The sequence below is a fragment of the Trachypithecus francoisi genome, unplaced genomic scaffold, assembly GCF_009764315.1.
Source record: "Trachypithecus francoisi isolate TF-2019V2 unplaced genomic scaffold, Tfra_2.0 Lachesis_group21, whole genome shotgun sequence".
NCBI classification, from domain to species: domain Eukaryota; kingdom Metazoa; phylum Chordata; class Mammalia; order Primates; family Cercopithecidae; genus Trachypithecus; species Trachypithecus francoisi.
In genome coordinates, this window is record NW_022681467.1 from 5,598,744 (window position 1) to 5,619,607 (window position 20,864).

Genomic DNA, 20,864 nt, shown 5'->3' on the forward strand with positions numbered 1-20,864 from the left:
TGTATTGATCAGCATTGGGTCACAGACTTGAGTCACTGGCAAGGGGCATGTTGCCACCATAACTGGCTCAGCAGTATCAGGTCCTCCCTCTGGGACTGGGAACAGGCCAGCTTCTGAGAGGGGCACTGCTTTGTGGAGGAGAAGATCCCTGAGCAAATGGAGGCGCTGTTAGGAAGAGGGACGGTCTATTGTGGATAGTGGGTGAGGTGAAGGAGCTGGAGAGAAAGCAACAGTGTCTGCTCCAGGCTGCTCTCAGTTTTTAGTTTAAAATACTATGGAGAATGCTTGTGGAAAGAAATGCTCAGTTATGATAAATTTTTGAATATATATTTATGGAATTTTTTTTATAATTTAAACTAGTATAGCTAGCATGTACAACATGGCTGTAATTGTATGTAAGAAACAAACCTGTCAGTGGAGCTAAAAGATGACTTTGTTTCATTTCCTATGGTCTTAGTCCCTTTGTGTTCCTATAAAGGAATACTGGGTAATTTATAAAGAAAAGAGGTTTATTTGACTCATGGTTTTGCAGGCTGTACAAGAAGCACGGCACCAGCATCTTCCTGTTTTGAGGGCCTTAGGAAGCTTCCATTCATGATAGAAGGCAAAGGGGAGTGGGCATCACATGATAAGAGAGAGGAGGTGGTGCCAGCCTCTTTGTCACAATCAGTTTTCATGGGAACGAATGGAGAGGGAACTTACTCATTACTGTAAGGACAGCACCACGATGTTCATGCGGAATCCACCCCCATGATCCACATGTCTTCCACCAGGCCCCACCTCCAATACTGGGGATCAGATTTCAACTTGAGATTTGGAGGGGACAAATATCCAAACTATATCACTTGCAATAGGAGAATATACATTTTAGGCCCCAACATATATCCAGAAGTTTTATGTCAGGCTTCTGGACTCCGCATCCTTCTGATGGACCAGGCTAGTGGTGCTTGGGCACAGATTACATGTGTATCTGCTGTTGGCCCTGGAGAGAAGTGAAAATTGGCCGTTGGATTAGCGGTGTGGAACTCCTTAGTGCAGTGTTGGGGAGAGGTGTCAAAGCCTGATTGGATTGGATACTTTTGTTGAGTGGGTGATTTAAGGTGTTTATTATGCATCATAAATTATGTATATACAAAACTTGTTTTTTTCACATGCATAAAATATTTAATACAAAATTTAAAAAAATCTTTTGTATCCAGTACATGGTCTGTGCTCTGATAAATACTTTCCATTGAATCAGGGTTGAAACTAAGACTGGGGTGTTATTGCATGAAGATGTTAGAGGGAGAAAGAGGCAGAGGGGTTGAAGGACAGTGAAAGGATTGATTAAAAAGAGGAACTGTGGAAGCTAAGTTGAGAAAGAAAGGAAGTGAGGACTTGAGGGGCATCAGAGATAGTGACAAGATGGTGGGGTTATTGGATTCAAGGACCCAGTAAGGTTGAAGAGTTGTTGGAATTAGGGTTCCAGAAGGAGTGGGCGGGAAGGATAAGAAATAGCGGGTGACGAGAGAGTAGATTGCTTGAAACTGAGGCTTGCAAGTGGGGAGATTGTAAGTAACCACCAGGTCTAGGATCTGGCTGTGGGTGTGGGCGGCAGAGGTAGGGTAGAGGACAATCTCATTAGAAATGAGGGAGTCAGGCATCATATATATAAATGTTGGAACCAGAGTGAAGACAGTGCTCGTAGTGTACTGAAAGACAGTTAGCCAGTCCCTGGGATCTTCGGGAGAGTGTCTTGGGAAGGGGAAAGATTGTGCAACTCCAGTCAGTGAAAGTTGGTACAGATGTAGTTGGAGGTAGATGGTGTAAGCAGCAGAGGAGCACTGTGTGTGTGAGGGGAAGGACCAGAATGGTCTGGAGACTGCAGTGGGGAGCAAGGGGGCCACCTGTCTCATCTTAGGCTTGGAGGTATGTGAGTGTAGGAGGAAGACAAAAGCCTTACCAGGCAGACTGCAAGGAACCAGTGTGCTGAGGGGACTTCCAGGTTTCAGGTACAGCTGAAAGGAAACAGCCTTTGCAGGTGGCATACAAGAGAGGATTTGGTGAGCTTTATTGGATATAGTGGGTGGGAGGGTAGGGTTAGGAAGCTAGGGTGAGATTAGTGATGCCCAGACCTGTGTGGGGGTGACAGTCAGAGATGAAGATCATGTGGGAATTGGATTTCCCAGGAGATGGATGGAAACCTGAGTGCAAGGCCTGGTGGGACATCTCCTGATGTGTACCTAGGGGGTGGTCCATGATCACTTCTAATTATAGTTTCCTTATTGAGTGTGCTTTCTTAGGCAGCTCATGGTAGCTAGGTAAGGAGGAGGAAATGGGGGGTCTTGCAAGGAGCAAGGGGAGGATCTTTGGTGGGGTGCTGTGTAGTAAAGGAGGGGCCAGGGTTATCTTGAGTACATTATTACTTAACTTCTGGATGACTTCAGGAGTAATTCCATATAAATATTTCCAATGATGTTTATGCTAAAGTGGGTGCAGATTGAATGTATAGTACTTCAGAGAATTTTTCTGAAATATGAAATCTTGATATTAGACAAGTGTACTTGTAGAATGGACTTATGTCTTTTGGTTCATAAAGCTTTGCAGAAATTCTATAAATAGCCTTAGACTGAAAAAGATATGACAGAGAGGAGAGGGGGTAGTGGACAGGGAGGGTATGGGGAAAGGTGAGTGAGGTTGGGGGTGGAGTTTCTTGAAGCAGAAAATCCAAGAAGGGATTTGCTGTTGGTATTTCGGTTTGTGGGACAGAACTCAGATGACAGGACAGGAACTGAGGGAACGCCTGGCCTGAGCTGCTGGCTGAATCTGCAGGAGTAGTGAACTCCTTAACTGAGAGTGATTATGTTAATTTTCTTTAATTTTTGAAACTCCTGATAACATTTGTATTAAGGGTCTTTTTTGTGATCTCTACCAATTTTGCTCACTTTAATTGAGAGACAGGAGGAAATTGTGGGCCTGAGGACATATTTTTATTTTTATTTTTATTTTTTTGAGACGGAGTCACCAGGCTGGAGTGCAGTGGCTCAATCTTGGCTCGCTGCAACCTCTGCCTCCCGGGTTCAAGTGATTCTTCTGCTTTAGCCTCCTGAGGAGATGGGATTACAGGTGCACACCATCATGCCCAGCTAATTTTTGTATTTTTAGTAGAGATGGGGTTTCACCATGTTGGCCAGGATGGTCTTGATCTTTTGACCTTGTGATCCGCCCGCCTCGGCCTCCCAAAGTGCTGGGATTACAGGCATGAGCCACTGCTCCTGTCCTATTTTATTTTTTAGAAAGTGTACTTTTGGTAATATTTACTCATAGTTATGCCTTAAATTTTACATTTGTAGCAGGCATTATATATGTGTGTGTGAAACAAATATGATGGTGATAATTCCTTGCTGTTTTGTAGAAAATAACTTGTTAAAAAGTAAAAAGATATAATTAAATTAATATAAATTCACTTAAAGTATATCAACAAGTTTAAAAATTTTAGTGCTGAGGAGGATGTTTCTGATTTCAGATTTTTCTTACATAACATAGAGACTTAGATGGTAGATAAATATTAGGTAATTTAACAATATGAATGCTGTTGGTAACTTAAGGAATGAACATACATTTGCTGCATCATTCTTTTGAAAATGTTGCTATTTACTAGAAATTAATACTAGCTGCAGGGTGGACCTTCATTGCTTGTTACTTTGTTTTAGTAATTTATCATCTCTATCTAGGATAGTAGTCCTGACTCCTTCTGATTTGGAGGAATCTTTTTTGGTCCATTATTGTAAGAAGTTTTACCTTGATTTTTAAAAAATCATTTTTGTTATTTGGTGTGACCTTCAGGAATGCTTGAAAGGATTAATTATGAAGCCTCTCTATATATCTAAATTCTGCTGTTTGATACATTTATTTAGTACACATGTGTTCAGTACCTATGCTTTGGCTGAAGGGAGACCCTGACGCTCTCTGTCCACAGTCTGGTGGGGGAGACTGAGGTATAGAAGTAGGAGGGGCATCTAAGAGCAGTGTGTGAGGAGCCGGGCAAGGTGTCCTTACCTGTGAACTGATTTGTGGGGATGACTAGGGCTTAGCTAAGGGGACAAAAGGGACTCTGTGCTTCCTTCACAGCCCACTTCCTATTCCATCCTTCCCACCTGGGCTTCTCACACCACATCTTTGACCAGATCTTGAGTTTCACGCCATGATAGCACTGGGGCTGGAGTCTTTTGTCTGATGCATTAAGTTTTCTGCTGTGTAAATTAGTATTTTCATCCACATGCATGCTTTGTAGTTGCAAATAATCAGTCCAGGAGACTTTTTTTTTTTTTTTTTTGAGATGGAGTTTTGCTCTTGTTGCCCAGGCTGGAGTGCAGTGTGGTGCAATCTCTGCTCACTGCAACCTCTGCTTCCCGGTTCAAGTGATTCTCCAGGAGACATTTTAAAGTCTGTATTTATAGGCATTTTCCAGATGTGAATTTCTCTTTAATAATAATGATGATGATAAGAATGTTGATTGGCCATTAAAGCCAGTCATTCCTGATATACCTCCTGTTTAATGATCTGATTGCCTGCTGAGTCTGGAAAGTCTTACTTTGTAGATTTTTGCCTCCTGATGTAGATAAGCTTCTGACCTGCAGTTAGCACATTACTGCAGGCACAGGAGGTACCGAAACATACTGGCTGGTGTCAGGAAAAGGAGTTCCTGCCTTCACCCTGGCTAGCATGGATCACTGTTGACAGAAAGTGTGTCAGTGGGCAGCCTCTGTAACTTGGATTCATTTTTCCTGCTTTTCCTTCTCTAATGGAGGGGATGATGTATTATACTTGGGGGTATCTCTTCATAGGTTTGCTGGCCTTCATGACCAGTGAGGCTGTTCTGTACTGAGTTTCTTCTTCTGCACCAACATTTCTATAACAGTGTTGCATAACAAGCCTTCCCAAACCTAGCAGCTTCCGTAAGCTTTACAGCAACAGGCATCTATTTTTCTCCCTCACTGTGTTGGGTCTGTATTGGCTGGGATGGTTCTTCCCACTCATGGTTGCCTGGGGTTGTCTCCAGACTGGTGGGTTGGGTTCAGCTCTTCATGAATTTTCTCATTTTGCTTGGATCAGCCACTACTCAGGGCTCTCCCAGCAACCACTGCCACATTTTAAGGCCTTTTTAGTCAAAGCAAGTCAAGAGATCAGTCTTGGATCACTGTGGGTGGTACCATCCCGGTGTGTGGATGGAAGGAAGGAATGATTTATGGCATTTCTACAAACTACCCAGGGACCTAGGCAGCTGTTTACATGTGAAATTGCCAGAATCATATTAGCCTATAAGTAAGTAATGGTACATTACTAATGACATTCATCGCTGTCAGCATTTTCTGTCTTGTGTCTGACTAGTTCTTTTGCACTTCATTATTTTCCTTGTTCTCATTGAGTGCTTCTGAATGACTGTTTTATTAAGTTGTCAAGTTTGCCTTACATTCTTCATTTACCCTTTTTTTCTATCACCAGCCTGTTATCTTGATCATCAGGCCTTCAGTGCCATTATCCAGGGAATTTCAGTAAAATAGTAAAGGACACCTATCTTTATCTACACACAGGACTGTAGACAGGGCTTGGATGGCTCTTAGTTCTGGCTTGGGAATAGAGGGGTGTAGGCAGTATAGAAGGTGCAGGGGGGTCATTCCTCAGGGGAGAACTGAACCTGAGCTCCTTCCCCTCTTGACAGCATCCCACTGGGTGAGATGAGGACTTTTTCCCTTCCTTTGGTGCCGTCTAGGGGTCTGCTGAAGCAGGTTTTTGTGAGACTGTGTTATGACCCTTCCAACTAAAAAGCAATAGAATTGCCATTGAAGAGGATTATACGTGGAAGGAAATAGAGGGATAATCCCACTGGTTTTGTGGGTGTGTTTACTAGTAGTACTTACTGCTGTATTAGGATTAGTGACCTTTGCTAGGAGCAAAGTAATTCTAAAATTACTGACATTTCTATAATGCTGACTGAAGCTCTCATAAGCACTCTACATATGCTCATTTTATCATCACAGCAGCCCTGTGATGTAAGAACCATTGTTAGCCCAATTTTTTTTTTTTTTTTTTCTGAGATGTAGTCTCACTCTGTCATCCAGGCTGGAGTGCAGTGGTGCGATCTTGGCTCCTCCCAGGTTGAGGCAATTCTCCTGCCTCAGCCTCCCAAGTAGCTGGGATTGCAGGCATATGCCACCATACCCAGCTAATTTTTGTATTTTTAGTAGAGTCAGGGTTTCACCCCTTTGGCCAGGCTGGTCTTGAACTCCTGACCTCAAGTGATCCACCAGCCTCGGCCTCCCAAAGTCCGGGGATTACAGGTGTGAGCCACCGTGCCTGGCCTGTTAGCCCCTTTTTAAAGATGAAGTTGAGGAATGGAGTGTTTAAATAACTTGTCCAAGACCCTGTGGCTTCTGCATTTGAATCCAGGCAGTGTGCCCTCAACCTTTGCTGTTACCTTTCAGCTAGATGTGGAGAAATACTTGTCAACAAGAGGTTTAGCTGGACAAAGGGGTGGAGGAGGGTGGTTTTGGGTGGTATGTGGAAAATTATCTTTGAGATTTAAGGTGAAAATAATAGACACAGTTTACAATCTGTTGGTTGGTGGTGCAGGAAAATGAGAAGTTAAAGGAGGTTTCTTTAAAAATTCAGAAATGACCTCTAGTTCTTTTTTTTTTTTTTTTTTGAGACGGAGTCTCGCTCTGCCGCCCAGGCTGGAGTGCAGTGGCCGGATCTCAGCTCACTGCAAGCTCCGCCTCCCGGGTTCACGCCATTCTCCTGCCTCAGCCTCCCGAGTAGTAGCTGGGACTACAGGCGCCCGCCACCTCGCCCGGCTAGTTTTTTGTACTTTTTAGTAGAGACGGGGTTTCACCGTGTTAGCCAGGATGGTCTCGATCTCCTGACCTTGTGATCCGCCCGCCTCGGCCTCCCAAAGTGCTGGGATTACAGGCTTGAGCCACCGCGCCCGGCCATGACCTCTAGTTCTGCCAGGCTGTCTGCCATTTGCTTCCCTGTGGTTCATTTGGACATACTTCCCTGAGTTCTGTAATAGTAGTAAGCCAGTGTGCTAGCATCCATTCCATGTCAAACCCTGGAAGCCATCCCTTCAAAGGTGGTTTCCCACCTGGACTCTGGAGTGCAGCCTTGCCCTCCTTCCCTCTTCCCTACAGCCCTGAGAGGCTGTGGGGAGAGTTCCATGAGCTACTTCTTCAGTGTCACTCACTCCTGTTTCTTACCTTGGGCTTTCCTTCCTTCTCTTTCTCCTCTGGGTCTCCTGCTCATCCTCAAGGTGATGATTTATTTCTTTTATATTCCTGACTGATTTATTCCCATTTGTCCCTGAGGCCTTTGTACTACTCAGGTATGGAGTTGCAGGACCAGGGTAGGGGTTCTGTTGACGTCCCCAACAGGCTGTGTTACCTTGGGCAGGTCACGTGAGATCCTGACCCTGAGGTTTCTTTCTCTTAATCACACCTGCCCATCTATTTCATTGGGCCATGGTGAGGGTCAAATAAAATAAACTCATGAACATTTCCTTTAAAGCATAAAGCATGACATAAATGTATGACATTAGCATTCCTGGCCTCCTCATGTGGCCTTATCCACTCCCTGCTGTGGTGTCCAGTATGGGCTTCAGCCATGGTGCCTATTCTGTTACTTGCTTGTTTACCTGTGCACCCCTGAGGGCCTCGGGTCTTATTCTCTTTGAATTTTTTAGAGCTTAACGCAGCACTTGTTGGCATGGATAGGGGCTAGTAAATGTTTGAATGAGTGGGTCAAGAATGCCTGTCTGAAGGAAGTTTGTGGTCATAGTTGTCATCTTTTTTTTTTTTTTTAATTGAGCAAAGCCTTCCTGTTACATCTCAATGTTTCTTGATATTAGCCTTGTTAAAAAGTAGGCTTTTGATCCTTTCTTGTGTTTCTTTTCGCAGGTTGCTGAATTCCATTGCCTGTGATTGCCTTCCCTGAGACCTATGCTTACTTTATAAATATTATTCTGATGAGTCTTTAAAAAAAAGACAAATCAAGAAATGATTCTAGATTTTGAATTAAAGATAAAATATCTGATATTTGTTATTTGGTTATTCATTTAACAAATGTGTTAAGTACCTTTCATGTACCAAGTTTCGTTCTTCAGGCTGGGGATGCAACAGTGAACAAAGCAGATGAGATTTCTGCCCTCATGCTGCTTACATTCTAGCAGCCAGACAGTGAGGCAGCAGATTAATAAAGGGATGATTTCAACTCGTCTGAAGTGCTGTCAGGGGGAATCACGTGAAGAGGATGCCCAGACCAATGAGGAGTTCTCAACACACGTACATAAACTGAGTAACTGAGTGTGCTGTATGTAGATGCCGTGCTTCCGGGTTCACTGTGCATTGGGTACCCTGGAACGTATCTAGTTGTCTTGTTAGTGAGCACTTAAGCTCAACACCACCAATGCCTTACCCACAAGAAAGATATTGGATGGCTGAGGATAAAGGTGGTTGTTACCTGGACCTTTGGCCTCATGAGGACATCTCAGTGTATAAGAGGGATCCTTGAACATGATGAGGACCCTCTTTGTTTGGTTTGCTGATATTTGAGCGTCTGAGGGAATGAGGGAGTAAGGGAGGGAAAGATGGGGACTTGTTGATCTCGCTTTCTGTGCCAGCTTGCTGCATCAGCACACCCACATCCTCCATGCTAGAGAAATTGTTTGCCAGCTTATGGCATTCTGTGTCTGAGGCACATTCACTGCAGAGCCTACCAAGGGAGAGGGCTGGGGAGAGGAGGAAATGTGGAGTGACACATGGGGGCACTTGCAGATTTCTTTGATGAAGTCATGTGTGATCCAGATTCTGAAGGATGAGACCTGTTGATGAAAAAAAATTGATGCTTTTAAACAATTAAAATTAGTTTTATTCAGAAGTCTTGCTGAGGTTCGAGTTTTGTTCAGAAGTCTTGCTGAGGTTTGCAACCAGGGGGAGTTAGAGAGTGTCTGTTAGACTGCTCCAAAGTAGTGCTTTAGCCCACAGTTTATATACAGGTGGCGCACTCTGCATGTGCTCAGAAGTTACATTAAGTGTGCTCGGAAGTTACATTAGAGCAAAATCTTATCAAGGTTTGGGTGTGAGGGTCATCTGGTTATAGATTATAGAGGCATAATCATTAATCCTGTCAGATATTATGTGCAGGAAGAGGCAAGGGCTGAGATGAATCTATCTTTTCTGAAAATGCTGTGGTTCAGGCAGGAGATGTGGGAACTGGTGCTGTATCCTGCTTATCATCTTCAGGGCATTCTTCTGAAGGGCTGTGAGGGGTCTTTGAATCAGGGGCTTTGTAAAATTCTACTGGCAAGGGATTTTGTGGAATTCTGCTGTTATTTAAGCAGGATGAACAGACATAGTGTCTGCGTTTGCTACTTTGTCTCATACACTGAACCAGCTGCATGAAGATCTGGGAGTGGGGGTAGCATCCTGCAGGGGCCCCAAGTGGAGAATGTATTTGGGAAGTTTGGGAAATGGAAAGAATCCACAGTGGCTAGAGGATAGGGAGTGAAGGGGAGAGTGGTGTGCAGTGAAGTTGTTGTTGAGTGAGGGAAATCGGGCAGGGCCTTGCCGGCCATGGTAAAGAGTTCGGATTTTAAGTCCTACTGAAGGCAGATGGAAGGTTTTGAGTGGAGGAGTGATCTGATTTGATTGACTCTATTAAATATTCCTGTTGGCTGCTACGGGGAATGGAAGAAGAGTGGAAGCAGGGAACCCAGGCAATGGGCAGAGTTCACAGCCTGTGTGAGGGTTCATGGCCACATAGACCAGGCAAGGCCGTGGAGAGCAGAAGCGGTCCAGAGCTGGAACACGTACGTGATAAAGGCAGGCTAATAGCATGGCATACTGGGGATTGGTAATGAGGAGTGATGCCCAGGCTGTGGCCAGAGCAGCGGGGTGGATGGGGGTTCCAGCTTACTGAGAGGGAAGAGCCTGAGAGAAGAACAGGATCTGATGGAGGACTTCCCTTTGGACGCGTTTAATTTGAGAGGGCTTTGAGATCCTCATGTGGAGAATCAGCTGGCAGCAGGCTGTGAGACTAGAGCCTGCAGTGGGAGATGTCAGGGCTGCAGATGGAAATCAGGAGTCCTCAGCAGAGATGAGATTTGTCTTTTGATTTTCCCAAGGATTTTGAGAGTTAGGCTATTTCTTGTAGGTTTACAAGGTATAGTCATTATCATTGTATGTGTAGGCTAATTCATGAATTCTCAATTCATTCAAGAAAATATTGAACTAAATATTGTGCTAGATGCATGGGACATAATGATTCATGAGATAGGCTGTGGGTTCTGTGAGGGCAGGGAATATGTCTAATGGAGGAGACAGAGCATTCCATCAGAATTAAGTCAGGAATTCAATCAGAATTCCACCATAATTAAGTAAAATGTGATGTGTTCTGTGACAGGGAAGCATAGAGTGGGGGCTACACAGCAGAGGCGCAGACCTAGTCTTGGGGGTAAGGTGGGGATGTTTCAGCTGACTGCTGAGGGGGAGTGGGAGCCAGCTGAGTGAAGCTGGCTTCAGAAAGAGGGCTCAGTTAGTGGTAGATGGGCTAGCAGTTTGCATTAGAGTTGAAGTGTACTGAACTCTTTCTTGGAACTGGCAGATTCTGCACAAGGCACTCAAAGATTCCTTGGCAAGATTGTGTAGCTCACAGGAATGTTAATATTCGTGTGGGTTGATAATACTAGTTTCCTTGCTACCTGCTTTCACACAGTAAATTTGTTCCTTGCTAGGAATTTTCACAGCTCTGTGCCCAGTTTTATTTTGGTGCAGTAAATATAGTGTGAAATTGGCAGCTCATAAGACTTTATAAACACCTTACATGCATTATTTGAAAGAGCCAGGGCACATTTTTGCATGAAAAGCTCTTATACAATTATCAGAGAAAAACAACTCTTCAGAATCATCTGCGTTATTGCTAACATTATGTAATTTGAACACCATAGTATGTATGTTCACATAGATTCAGTATTAGGACTGCAAAGGCAATTAGTACAACACTGTTACAGATTGAAGAGCAACACATGTTTTTCTTGAGTAATCCTTGCAGAATTTTAAGGAAGCTTTTTGTTGTTTGTTTGTTTTTTGTTTTCTTTTGTTTTTAAGAGACAGAGTTCTCACTCTGTTGCCCAGGCTGAAGTGCAGTGGCTCAACCATAGCTCACTGTAGCCTCAAGCTCCTGGGCTTGGGCGATCCCCCTGCCTCAGCTTCCCAAGTAGCTGGGATTATAGGTGTGAGCTACAATGCCTGGCTCCAGGAAGCTGTTTTTACTTTTCCTCAGGTGCTAGTGTATTCTTCCAAAGTGCCAACTCCTTGGTCAGGACTGTAAATGGCACAAACAACCTTGTTTGCTGAGGAAAATGTACAAAGGTATGTTGACAGTGGGTGACTACTTTGACCCCTAGCGTTGTGAGGTTTTACCCTGGCTGACCGGGGCCCTTGGAAGAACTGGCTGTGTTGCTACTCAGCCCCAGTGGGAGTTGTCACTGTGCTAAGTTCCCCACACCCCCAACTCTCTGTCCACAGTCTGTGGTTTAGCAAAACTGTCTAGTACAACAGGGGCAACTCTAGGAACACGTGGTAGGTCCTACAGTGTCCATACATGAGTGGGGCAGGTCATCTAGAAGCTTGTGGTTGGGGAGCCTGTGCTAGTTCACTTGAGCTGGTTTCTGTTTTCATGCCCAGAGAGGTATGTTGGTGGGGAGGAAGCAGAATTTGGTCCATTTAGGAGCTCCACCAGCAAAGTTGTTTTTCAGAGGTACCAACCTATCCCTCTTCACAGCCTGTGTCAAAAACTGCCTCCTTCATGAACTTCTACTTCCTCATCCCCTAACAGGAAGTCATGTTGTCCCTCCCTAGACCTGCCCCTGCTTACCTCCGACCTTCTAGCTGGTCTGTCCTTGCTGGCGCCTGTCAGCTCCGATCTCCCTGAATTGGCCCCACGGTCTCCTGAGCAGGGCTGAGTGGTGGGTGGTACCCAAGGTTCAATTAAGAACTCTCTTAGGTGGAGAATAAACAAACAGGAATACTGTTTTGTTCTGTGTTGTCTTATAACGGAATGAAACTAGTTGTACTTGCCTTCTTTTCGGAGAAGGTTATTTCTAAATTCTAGTAATTGTATAAAGTGAATTGTCGTAAATGGAAACTTTTTCTTTTCAGATAATGTGGATGCAAGTGATCTTAAGCAGTTTTTTGAGACCAACTATTCTCAGATATATTTCATCTTCTATGAAAATTTTATAACACTGGAAAATAGTTTGAAATTAAAAGGTAAGCATTTCTGTGGATTTTTTTTTTTAAACATGCAGGCATTTTTATAAGTTGTGTATATCATGAGCTACAAATTATACATTTTTAAGCCTTCTGTCTTGCCAAGACTTTAGCAAAGCTGTGAGAGCATGGTGGACAGGGTGGCATCTTTGTTTCTCTTGAGCTTTCACTTATACAGATGTTAATTGAACAACACATGGCTAGCAAAAATAGCAGAAGAAACCCTTAGAGAGCATGATTTTCAAAAGAATAAGTTACTTAGAAAGAAAAGTTATGCATGCGTACTATTTAAAAAATTTAGATTCTGTAAAAGGACCTGAAATGAAAACTCAACTGTCTGTTTTGCCCTGCTTGCAGAGGCACCACTATGAAAGATTTCCTGCATTTCCTTCCAGATATATTATTAGTGTATTATGTTTATATATGTTTGTGACTATATTCTTTGAAAATCAAACCAACAAGGTCACATTATATGTTCTGTTCTGTATACATTTATACATCCTGTCACCTAAGCGGCAGGATAGTGTAGCCTGGGGAGCCAGAATGGGTTGGGAACCCGGCCCCACCCTTCTGGCTGTTTCTCCTTGGGTGGATTAACCTCTCTCTGAGTTGGTGTCCTCTTGTCAGCATTAAACAGGTTCACAAGTATCCTAGCATTTTAGGACAGAGTTTGACACATAGTCCATGGTGAGTGAGTAGTAGCTGCCATCACCGTCTTCCTTCGTTTTTGTGTAGTCTATGGGCTGAATCTGAATCCCCACAGCTCTATGAAGTAGATGTCATTCATTCATTTAAAAAATAAGCCATATGCATAAATAACTGTGAAAAAAGTTAAAAAGTTAGTTGTTCTGTAAGACATTTAGACAGAATTCTGTGGTTCTTGGGAAGTGAGAGAGATGACTTCCTGCTGAGTGTATAGATGAGGCTTTGGGGAAGAGGTGGCCTTGGGAATGGACCTTGAAGGACAGCAGGATTTCAGGTGGAAGAGAGCGGCACTGCTGGTGGAGGGGAGAACGTGAGTAGAGCCAAGGCTGTTCTTAGGACATCTATGGGAAAAGCTTTTTTTTTTTTTTCTTGCAGCAAAGGTGTGTGAAAGAGATTTGCAGGAAATTAGATAATGCTTGCAAGGAGCCTTGAATTGCAGGCTAAGGAGTTTGGACTTTGTTCTGGAGGTGGTTAGAGCTCTTGAAAGCGTTTGCTACTATGACAAGTGTCTTGTAAAGTAGCAAGTGAACTAGAGGCAGGAACACCAATTGGAAGGCTGATGCTGTCATTCATGTGAGGGATGGTGATGTCTGATCCAGGGAGGCAGTTGTTAAGGGAAAAGAAAAGTGTTGTGTCTCAGTGGGTCTACCATCTATGAGACTTGGTTATAAGGGAAAGGGAGAAGTCAAAGATGCTTTCAGGATACTGAGTCTGCTTTGTGAGGTACCATTAACAGTAGGAACTCTGGAGGGGAGCCAGATTTGGAAGGCAGGAGGGTGAGAGTAGCTTTGGGCAGTCTGTGTTTGAGGTGCCTGGGGGATACCTTGATGTAGGTGTTGGCTGGATGGTACAATGTAGATGACTGGAGCTTGGGAGAAAAGAGGTGAAATCATGCTATTGTCAAGGGAAAAAGTATACAGAGAAAGAGAGAGACGGTCAGAACTTTTAGATAATTCCTTATTTTACTGGGTATATGCAAAGGAAAGCGATGGAGTAGTGGGAGGGGTGTCAGGAAAGGGTTTTGTCACAGAGGCCCAGGGGAGAAAGAATTGAAGTCATGTAGAGTCAGCCCGTTGGTGCGTGAGATGCAGCTGGGCTGGGGAGTAAGAACCCCTCAGTGTGCTGGTCAGTGAGTGCTGAGAGAAAGGTTCTAGGTGAGGAGCGGGTCGGAAGCCAAACAGATGAACATGGAGTCACAGGGCGGCGAGCTGGTGAAGGTGACCCATGAGAATATCCTTTCAGAAAGTTTGATGTGAAGACACAGATTGTGTCTCACCCTGCTCATGGGCAGGTTATTGAGGAATGCATCGGCCTGTTTGCAGACTGAGGAGTGGGTCAGCTGGAGTGGGGGATAACTGATGGTGCAGGTGTTGGGGGAAGTGGGTTGAGACAGGTCAAGGAAGAAGAAGAGACACGGAGAGGAGTGTACAGGTGGTCTTTCTATGTACGGAGGAGCAGATAAGGGGATAGTGTAGATATGGAGACATTTTGAGATGGAGAGGAAAAATTGAGGGACCCCTTGTCAGATGCCCTGATTGCTCCTATAGAACAGGAGCAGTTGTCAAGCATGGAGCGGAAGGAATTCAGGGTGAGGCACTGCGGTGGTCTTTGATTGTGGCCATTCTTGCAATCTACTGCAAAGAATCATAATGAAGAACCAATAAAAATAGTGAGATTTTTGAAGTTTTTTTGCTTTTAGTATAATCTGTATTCTATTGGAGTGCAGGGAAGACAGTGTACCCCAAAAAAGAAATGAAAGAAAATGCCTACCAGGAATAATGAAATAAATAATCTTGTGATAACTTCAGCCTTTGCATTTATTCAGGCAAAAACTCCAGAGTTATTGGCTCTATCTTCAAAATACATCCAGAATCACTGGCCTGTTCTCATTGCCTACACTGGTAACACTAAAACTCCTGATATCCTCACCTGGATTATAGCATTAGTCGCAGAAATGGTCTCCCACCTCCACACTTGTGCCCTCTCCCATCCCATAGTTTCTTGTTAAAAGAGCAGCTGGAGTCCTTTAAAAGTATGAGTCAAATCATGATTCTTGGCTGTTCTAAACTTTCAAATGGGATCTCATTCCCAGCCATTACAGTGGTCTCAGAGTCCACCTAATCTGCCTTCCTTTGCCTCACCTACTCTCCAACCTCATCTGCTCCAACTCTCCCCCTTGTGTGCTCCAGCCTTAAGGGCCTCTGGCTGTTTTCTGACCATGCTAGATATGCTCAGCTGCAGGAACTTTGCATTGTTCAGTTCCTCTGCCTGGAACACACCTCCCCTAGATTTCCATATGGCTTGCTTCCTCACCTCAAAGGATCTTGTCTCAGATGTAACCTTACCAGAGAGATGTTCTCTGACTTCCCCAGTCAAAATTGCATACCATCTTTTTAGGCTTCTCTATCTGCCTTCCCTGTTGTTTTTCTCACTCATTTATAGAATGCCCCCTCCTGCCAGAATATTAACTTTTTGAGGGCAGGGGTTGTTATCTGTTTTGCTCACTCCTGTATCCTCAGGGCCTAGAATAATCCCTGGCATATAGACATTCTGTAGTAGTCTTTCAACGAATGAGTGAATGATATCTACTTCATTGAGCTGTGGGATTCAGTTAGATCAGGGGTCTACAGCTTATAGCTGCCTGTTTTATAAATAAAGTTTTATTGGACAAGCCATATCCATTTATTTATGTATTGTCTGTGGCTGATTTTGTACTGTAACAGCAGATTTGAGTGTTTGTAAGAGAGGCCTGCAAAGCCTAAGGTATTTGCTGTCTGACCCTTTACAGAAGAGGTTTGTTGGATTCCTGTATTAAGTGATGTATGTCAAGCACTTAGCACAATGCTTGGTACACAGACAGGACAAAAAATGGTAACCTCTGCTGCAGGTGTTGTAGGTTTTATTACTGTTGTTACTATGAATAGGACAATGTGCAGTTGCCCAAAAAGATATACTACTTTTATAGTTATCTGCTCTATGACTTTTTATACTACCAACTTCGAAATTTCTCTTTGTGCTGTGCATTCTGCCACAATTTGAGCCAATAAGTAACTAGTTGAGAAATGAATAAATTACCCATCATAGTTTGGTAACAAGTTGGAAAACATGGAAGCTGTGTTCAAGCAGCTAGCACGGGGCAGCTCTGCTGGATGTGGATCCAAGCAATCTGGCTCGGTTGTCTGTTTGCAATCCTAATGTGTTCTCCATACTGCCTCTTGCTGTTTTTTGAATACATGAATGTATGTTGAGGCTTCCTAGTTTTAAGCTGCCTTTTAGCATAATTTGTAATGTCCTAAAGTTTGAATGATGTCATGATAACTAATTATTTTTTAATATTCCAGGGAATAATAAGTCACAAAGGGAGGAGCTGGACTCCATCCTCTTCCTTTTTGAAGTAAGTTTTGATGAATTTATTTAACTTTTATAATTCTTGTTGGAAATAAAGTATTTTTGATCTTTAATTTTATTTGAAGACAAAAATGGCTATTGGTGGACATATTTTTTTTCTTTCCTTCCTTCCTCCCACCCTCCCACTTTTACAAACAGTTCCACAAATAATTTTCTTGTGATTTTCTTGTTTTGCAAACGTGTGAGAGTTTTTCCTCTATGGGTACCTAGATGTGAAATTATTAGATGGAAGAGTACACACATCTTAAATAGTAGCAGATATTGCTGAATTGCTCTCCAAAAGGTCATATAGTCACACTGAGAAACTGCGCTGTAAAAAATAAAAAAATAAAAAATACCTAAAAATGTTATATAAACTGATATGTAAGTCTTATGTAAATTTCTTATACTCTAACATTGGAGATGATTCGTCGATATATGTAAATACGCACATATATATACGCATATATATAAATCCGACATGCAAAAACTTTTTTAATATATATTTTTCTACTAGTGAGGTTATGATCTTTATGCATCTGTATATCTGTGTGCATTGATCATATCTTCAATGTTGAAACAGTGTTTGGGTGTGGTTTTTGACTTATTAAGCTTAAAGTCTTTCTTGTCCAAATATATTAGTTAAGTGGCCAGATTACGGGTACCTGGAGAACACACTCAGAACTGAATTATAGGTTCTGAAAGTCAATTGTTGGTTTTTGAGAAATTATTTGTGGTTTGAGAGGTGTATGCTTAGGTTGGTGTGAGAAGATGAAATTTTATGGCTATAAAGGAAAGGCCTAATGTGAACAGGTGCAGAGCTGACTCTAGAGGGAAGCCACTGTAGGAAAGATCTACAGTAGAAGAGTTCTCCAGGGCCTTATGATGAGGGGCTTTCTGGGTTTATGGAAAAAAACAAAATATGGGAAACTTCCAGCCCAGGACTTGTCTTCATGGCTAGTGCTCAATAACCCTGGTTCCCCTTTCTCTCCTTTGAAAGCTATATTCCTTTCCAGAGTACACACATTGATTCACTGCATATTCTGTAGTGGTTATTATGTTTCCTGTGGTTACCCTCCTTTGAATGAAACCTGTGTAAGTGAGTTGTTTTTAACAGGAGCTTTAATTAAGTGTGTTAGTTAAATATGCATCTACTGACCATCATTTGTACTATTTTATCAACTTTATTATATTATTTATGTCATGGTTAAAGAATCTATAACATATGTAAGTTATGAAGCATGATAATAAAGCACATACTCTTGACACCCTCCCCCTTCTCCATTTTAGGAACTGAAAGCTACTTAGGTGCTCTTCCACCATCCTTTCTCACCTCTGTGGCAGTCATTCCCCTGCATTTTATCATCCTCTTTCTTTTAAAAAATGGCTTTACCACATATATTTATACCCTTAAATAATTTCTTGTGTGTTTTTGTTTGGTTTTGAGTGTAATAGAAATGATCTTCTATGGTACACAATCACCTTTGACATGCTTTTTACCCTCAACATTAATTCTAAGATTTACCCATTTTTTAAATTTAGTTCAAGTTTATTCATTCCCACTGCTGGATTAGGTAAATATATGTGATTTGTTTAATTCCTACATTTTGTCTACAGATTTTTTTTTCTTGGTAGACAGATTTTCTGCGAGTAAGGAATGAACATACTTGCCAGTTGGTCTGCTTTCCACCCTGACTCAGCCTTCCAGTACATTGGTAAATGGAAGTGATAAAGGGTCATCTTGTTTTTGACCTAAAGAGAGTTTTGTTAATGTGAAACATTAAGAGTAATATTTTCTGTAACTTTTTGGTAGATTCTCTATCAAATTAAATAAGTTTGTTTCTATTCCTAGTTTGAGATGTATTTTAAAAAATCATAGATGGGTTTTGAGGTTTTTAAATTTTTTTCTTGAAAAAACTTGATTGAGATGATGATGATTCTTCTTGAGTATTAATATTGTGAATTACAGTTCTAGATTTTTGGATGGACTAATTACTATTATTATTATTCTTGGAGTCAGGGTATTGCCCAGGCTGGAGTACAGTGGCGTGAACATAGCTTACTGTAGCCTTGACTTCCTGGGCTCAAGTGATCCTCCTGCCTCAGCCTCCCAAGCAGCTGGGACTACATGTGTGCATCACCGTGCCCAGCTAATTTTTTTTCTTATTAATTTGTTGTAGAGATAAGGTCTCCCTATGTTGCCCAGGCTGGTCTCAAACTCCTGGGCTTAAGTGATCTTCCTGCCTTGGCCTCCTAAAGTTGTAGGATTATTGGCATGAGGCACCGCACGCAGCCTGGACTAATATTTTGTTTGCATTCTTGGATCTATGTTCACAGCTGAGGTTGGCCTCAGTTTTTCTTTCTCATGCTCATATTGTTTTTGACTGGTCCTGTCATAATGGTTATAAAACCTATTGTGAAGCATTTCTTCTTTCTCTGTTGTATAACATAGTTTTATAAGATTGAAATGAGCTGTCATTGAAAGTTTGTTTACCTTTCCTATATAACCACCTGAAACTGGGGTGCTTTTTTTACTTATGTGAAGATTTTACCCACTTATTCGATTTCTTTGATAGTTTTAGACTTGTTTTAGTATTATTCAGATTTTTCTTTTTTTTTTTCTCGATTCAGGTTTGGTAAGTTATATATTTTTCCAAGAATTTGGAGAATTCTAAGGATTTGTTCTTATCACCAAAGTTTTAAAATGTATTGGCAAAGAAGCTTCTTTTTGAAGAGTCATAATCCCTTCAGTTTTATCTCCCTTAGCATGGTCTTTATTGTCTTCAAGAAGTTTTTATATTACATACCTTAGTAGTGGTGGTGGTGGTAGCAGTAGGAGGAGGAGGAGGAATAGTATTTATGCCACATTTTTACTATCTTCCAGTTGCCATTGTAGCAGCTTTAAACTCTGTTTTTTTGATGTAATTGTTGTTCCTTTAAATGTCTTTTCTTTCTGGCTTCTTTTTTTTTTTTTGAGATGGAATCTTGTTCTGTCGCCCAGGCTGGAGTGCAGTGGTGTGATCTTGGCTCACTGCAAGCTCCACCTTCTGGGTTCACGCCATTCTTCTGCCTCAGCCTCCCGAGTAGCTGGGACTACAGGCACCCGCCACCACGCCCGGCTAATTTTTTTGTATTTTTAGTAGAGATGGGTTTTCACCGTGTTAGCCAGGATGGTCTCAATCTCCTGACCTCGTGATCTATCCGTCTCAGTCTCCCAAAGTGTTGGGATTACAAGGCATGAGCCACTGCGCCCAGCTGCTTCTTTTAAGATCTTTTGTGTCTGTTGTTCTGTAGTTTAATTACAAAATATCTAGTTGAAGATTTCTTATCTTACTTGGTATATATATGTTTCTCATGTCTCTGGATTCATGTTGTACAGTTCTCTAACATTCTTAGCTATCGTCTTCTCAGATATTGATATGTTTCTGTTCATTCTGGCCATACTTTCTAGGATTCTTATTTATTTATTTATTTATTTATTTATTTATTTATTTTTTGAGACGGAGTCTCACTGTGTCGCCCAGGCTGGAGTGCAGTGGCCGGATCTCAGCTCACTGCAAGCTCCGCCTCCCGGGTTTATGCCATTCTCCTGCCTCAGCCTCCTGAGTAGCTGGGACTACAGGCGCCCGCCACCTCGCCCGGCTAGATTTTTTTTTTTTGTATTTTTTTAGTAGAGACGGGGTTTCACCGTGTTAGCCAGGATGGTCTCGATCTCCTGACCTCGTGATCCGCCCGTCTCGGCCTCCCAAAGTGCTAGGATTACAGGCTTGAGCCACCGCGCCCGGCCAGGATTCTTATTTAAACTTGTTGATCTATCTTCCCTGTCTCTTAAGCTTGCTTTTATTTTCTCCTCCCCCAATCTGTTTGTGTTGCATTCTGGGAAGTCTCTTCGGTTCTTTCTTCCAGTTCACTGACTTCTTTTGGAATAAATCTGCTACTTTACCGATCTGTTGAGCTGTACATTTCAATGATTTTTTTTCATGTTTTAACAACTTTTTTGATTTGGCGTTCTTATGTGGCTGGTTGCTTTTGATTGTCTCTTGATCGTTGTTCATTTTTAGACATCTTTTGTTTTCTTAAACATTTACTGCATAATATTTCATATTTTGTATGTGATAATCCTAGTAGCTGAAGTGTTTGTCTAATTATGCTTGTTATTTCAGCTGCCTCTCATTCACAGTGGCTTCTTTTTTGCATATTTTGTGATATTTGATTTTGAGAGTGGTACTGAAGACTACAGATTTCATGTTTGTTAATTCTGGTTTCTCCCAGAAGATTTGTCTTTGCTTTTGCCGGGAGTCTGGGAATGCTCTTGATTGAGGGCACTTTAGCTCCATTTGAGGGTTCTGGTTTATGAATGGAAATTCAGGTTGAGTTCCCTAAACTTACCATGGTTGGGGACTGGGTGCTGGAGGGAACAGCCGCCTGTAGATCCTGGCGCTAGTATTGCCTTCAGCTCCTTGGCATTCT

General features: G+C 42.4%; 1 protein-coding gene across 7 annotated transcripts in view; it reads left to right on the forward strand.

The window, feature by feature from the left end:
* The window catches only part of RALGAPA2 (Ral GTPase activating protein catalytic subunit alpha 2), a 325,653-nt gene that overhangs the window by 20,184 nt on the left and 284,605 nt on the right, over positions 1-20,864 (forward strand). For all 7 annotated transcript variants that reach the window (XR_004431099.1, XM_033185465.1, XM_033185462.1 and 4 more), the window contains exons 2-3: positions 12,192-12,302; positions 16,349-16,401. Coding sequence is in view for 6 of the 7 variants with exons in the window: in XM_033185465.1 (XP_033041356.1) it covers positions 12,192-12,302; positions 16,349-16,401 (164 nt within the window). In the remaining variant the exon portion in view is untranslated. The remainder of the gene's footprint in view (positions 1-12,191; positions 12,303-16,348; positions 16,402-20,864) is intronic.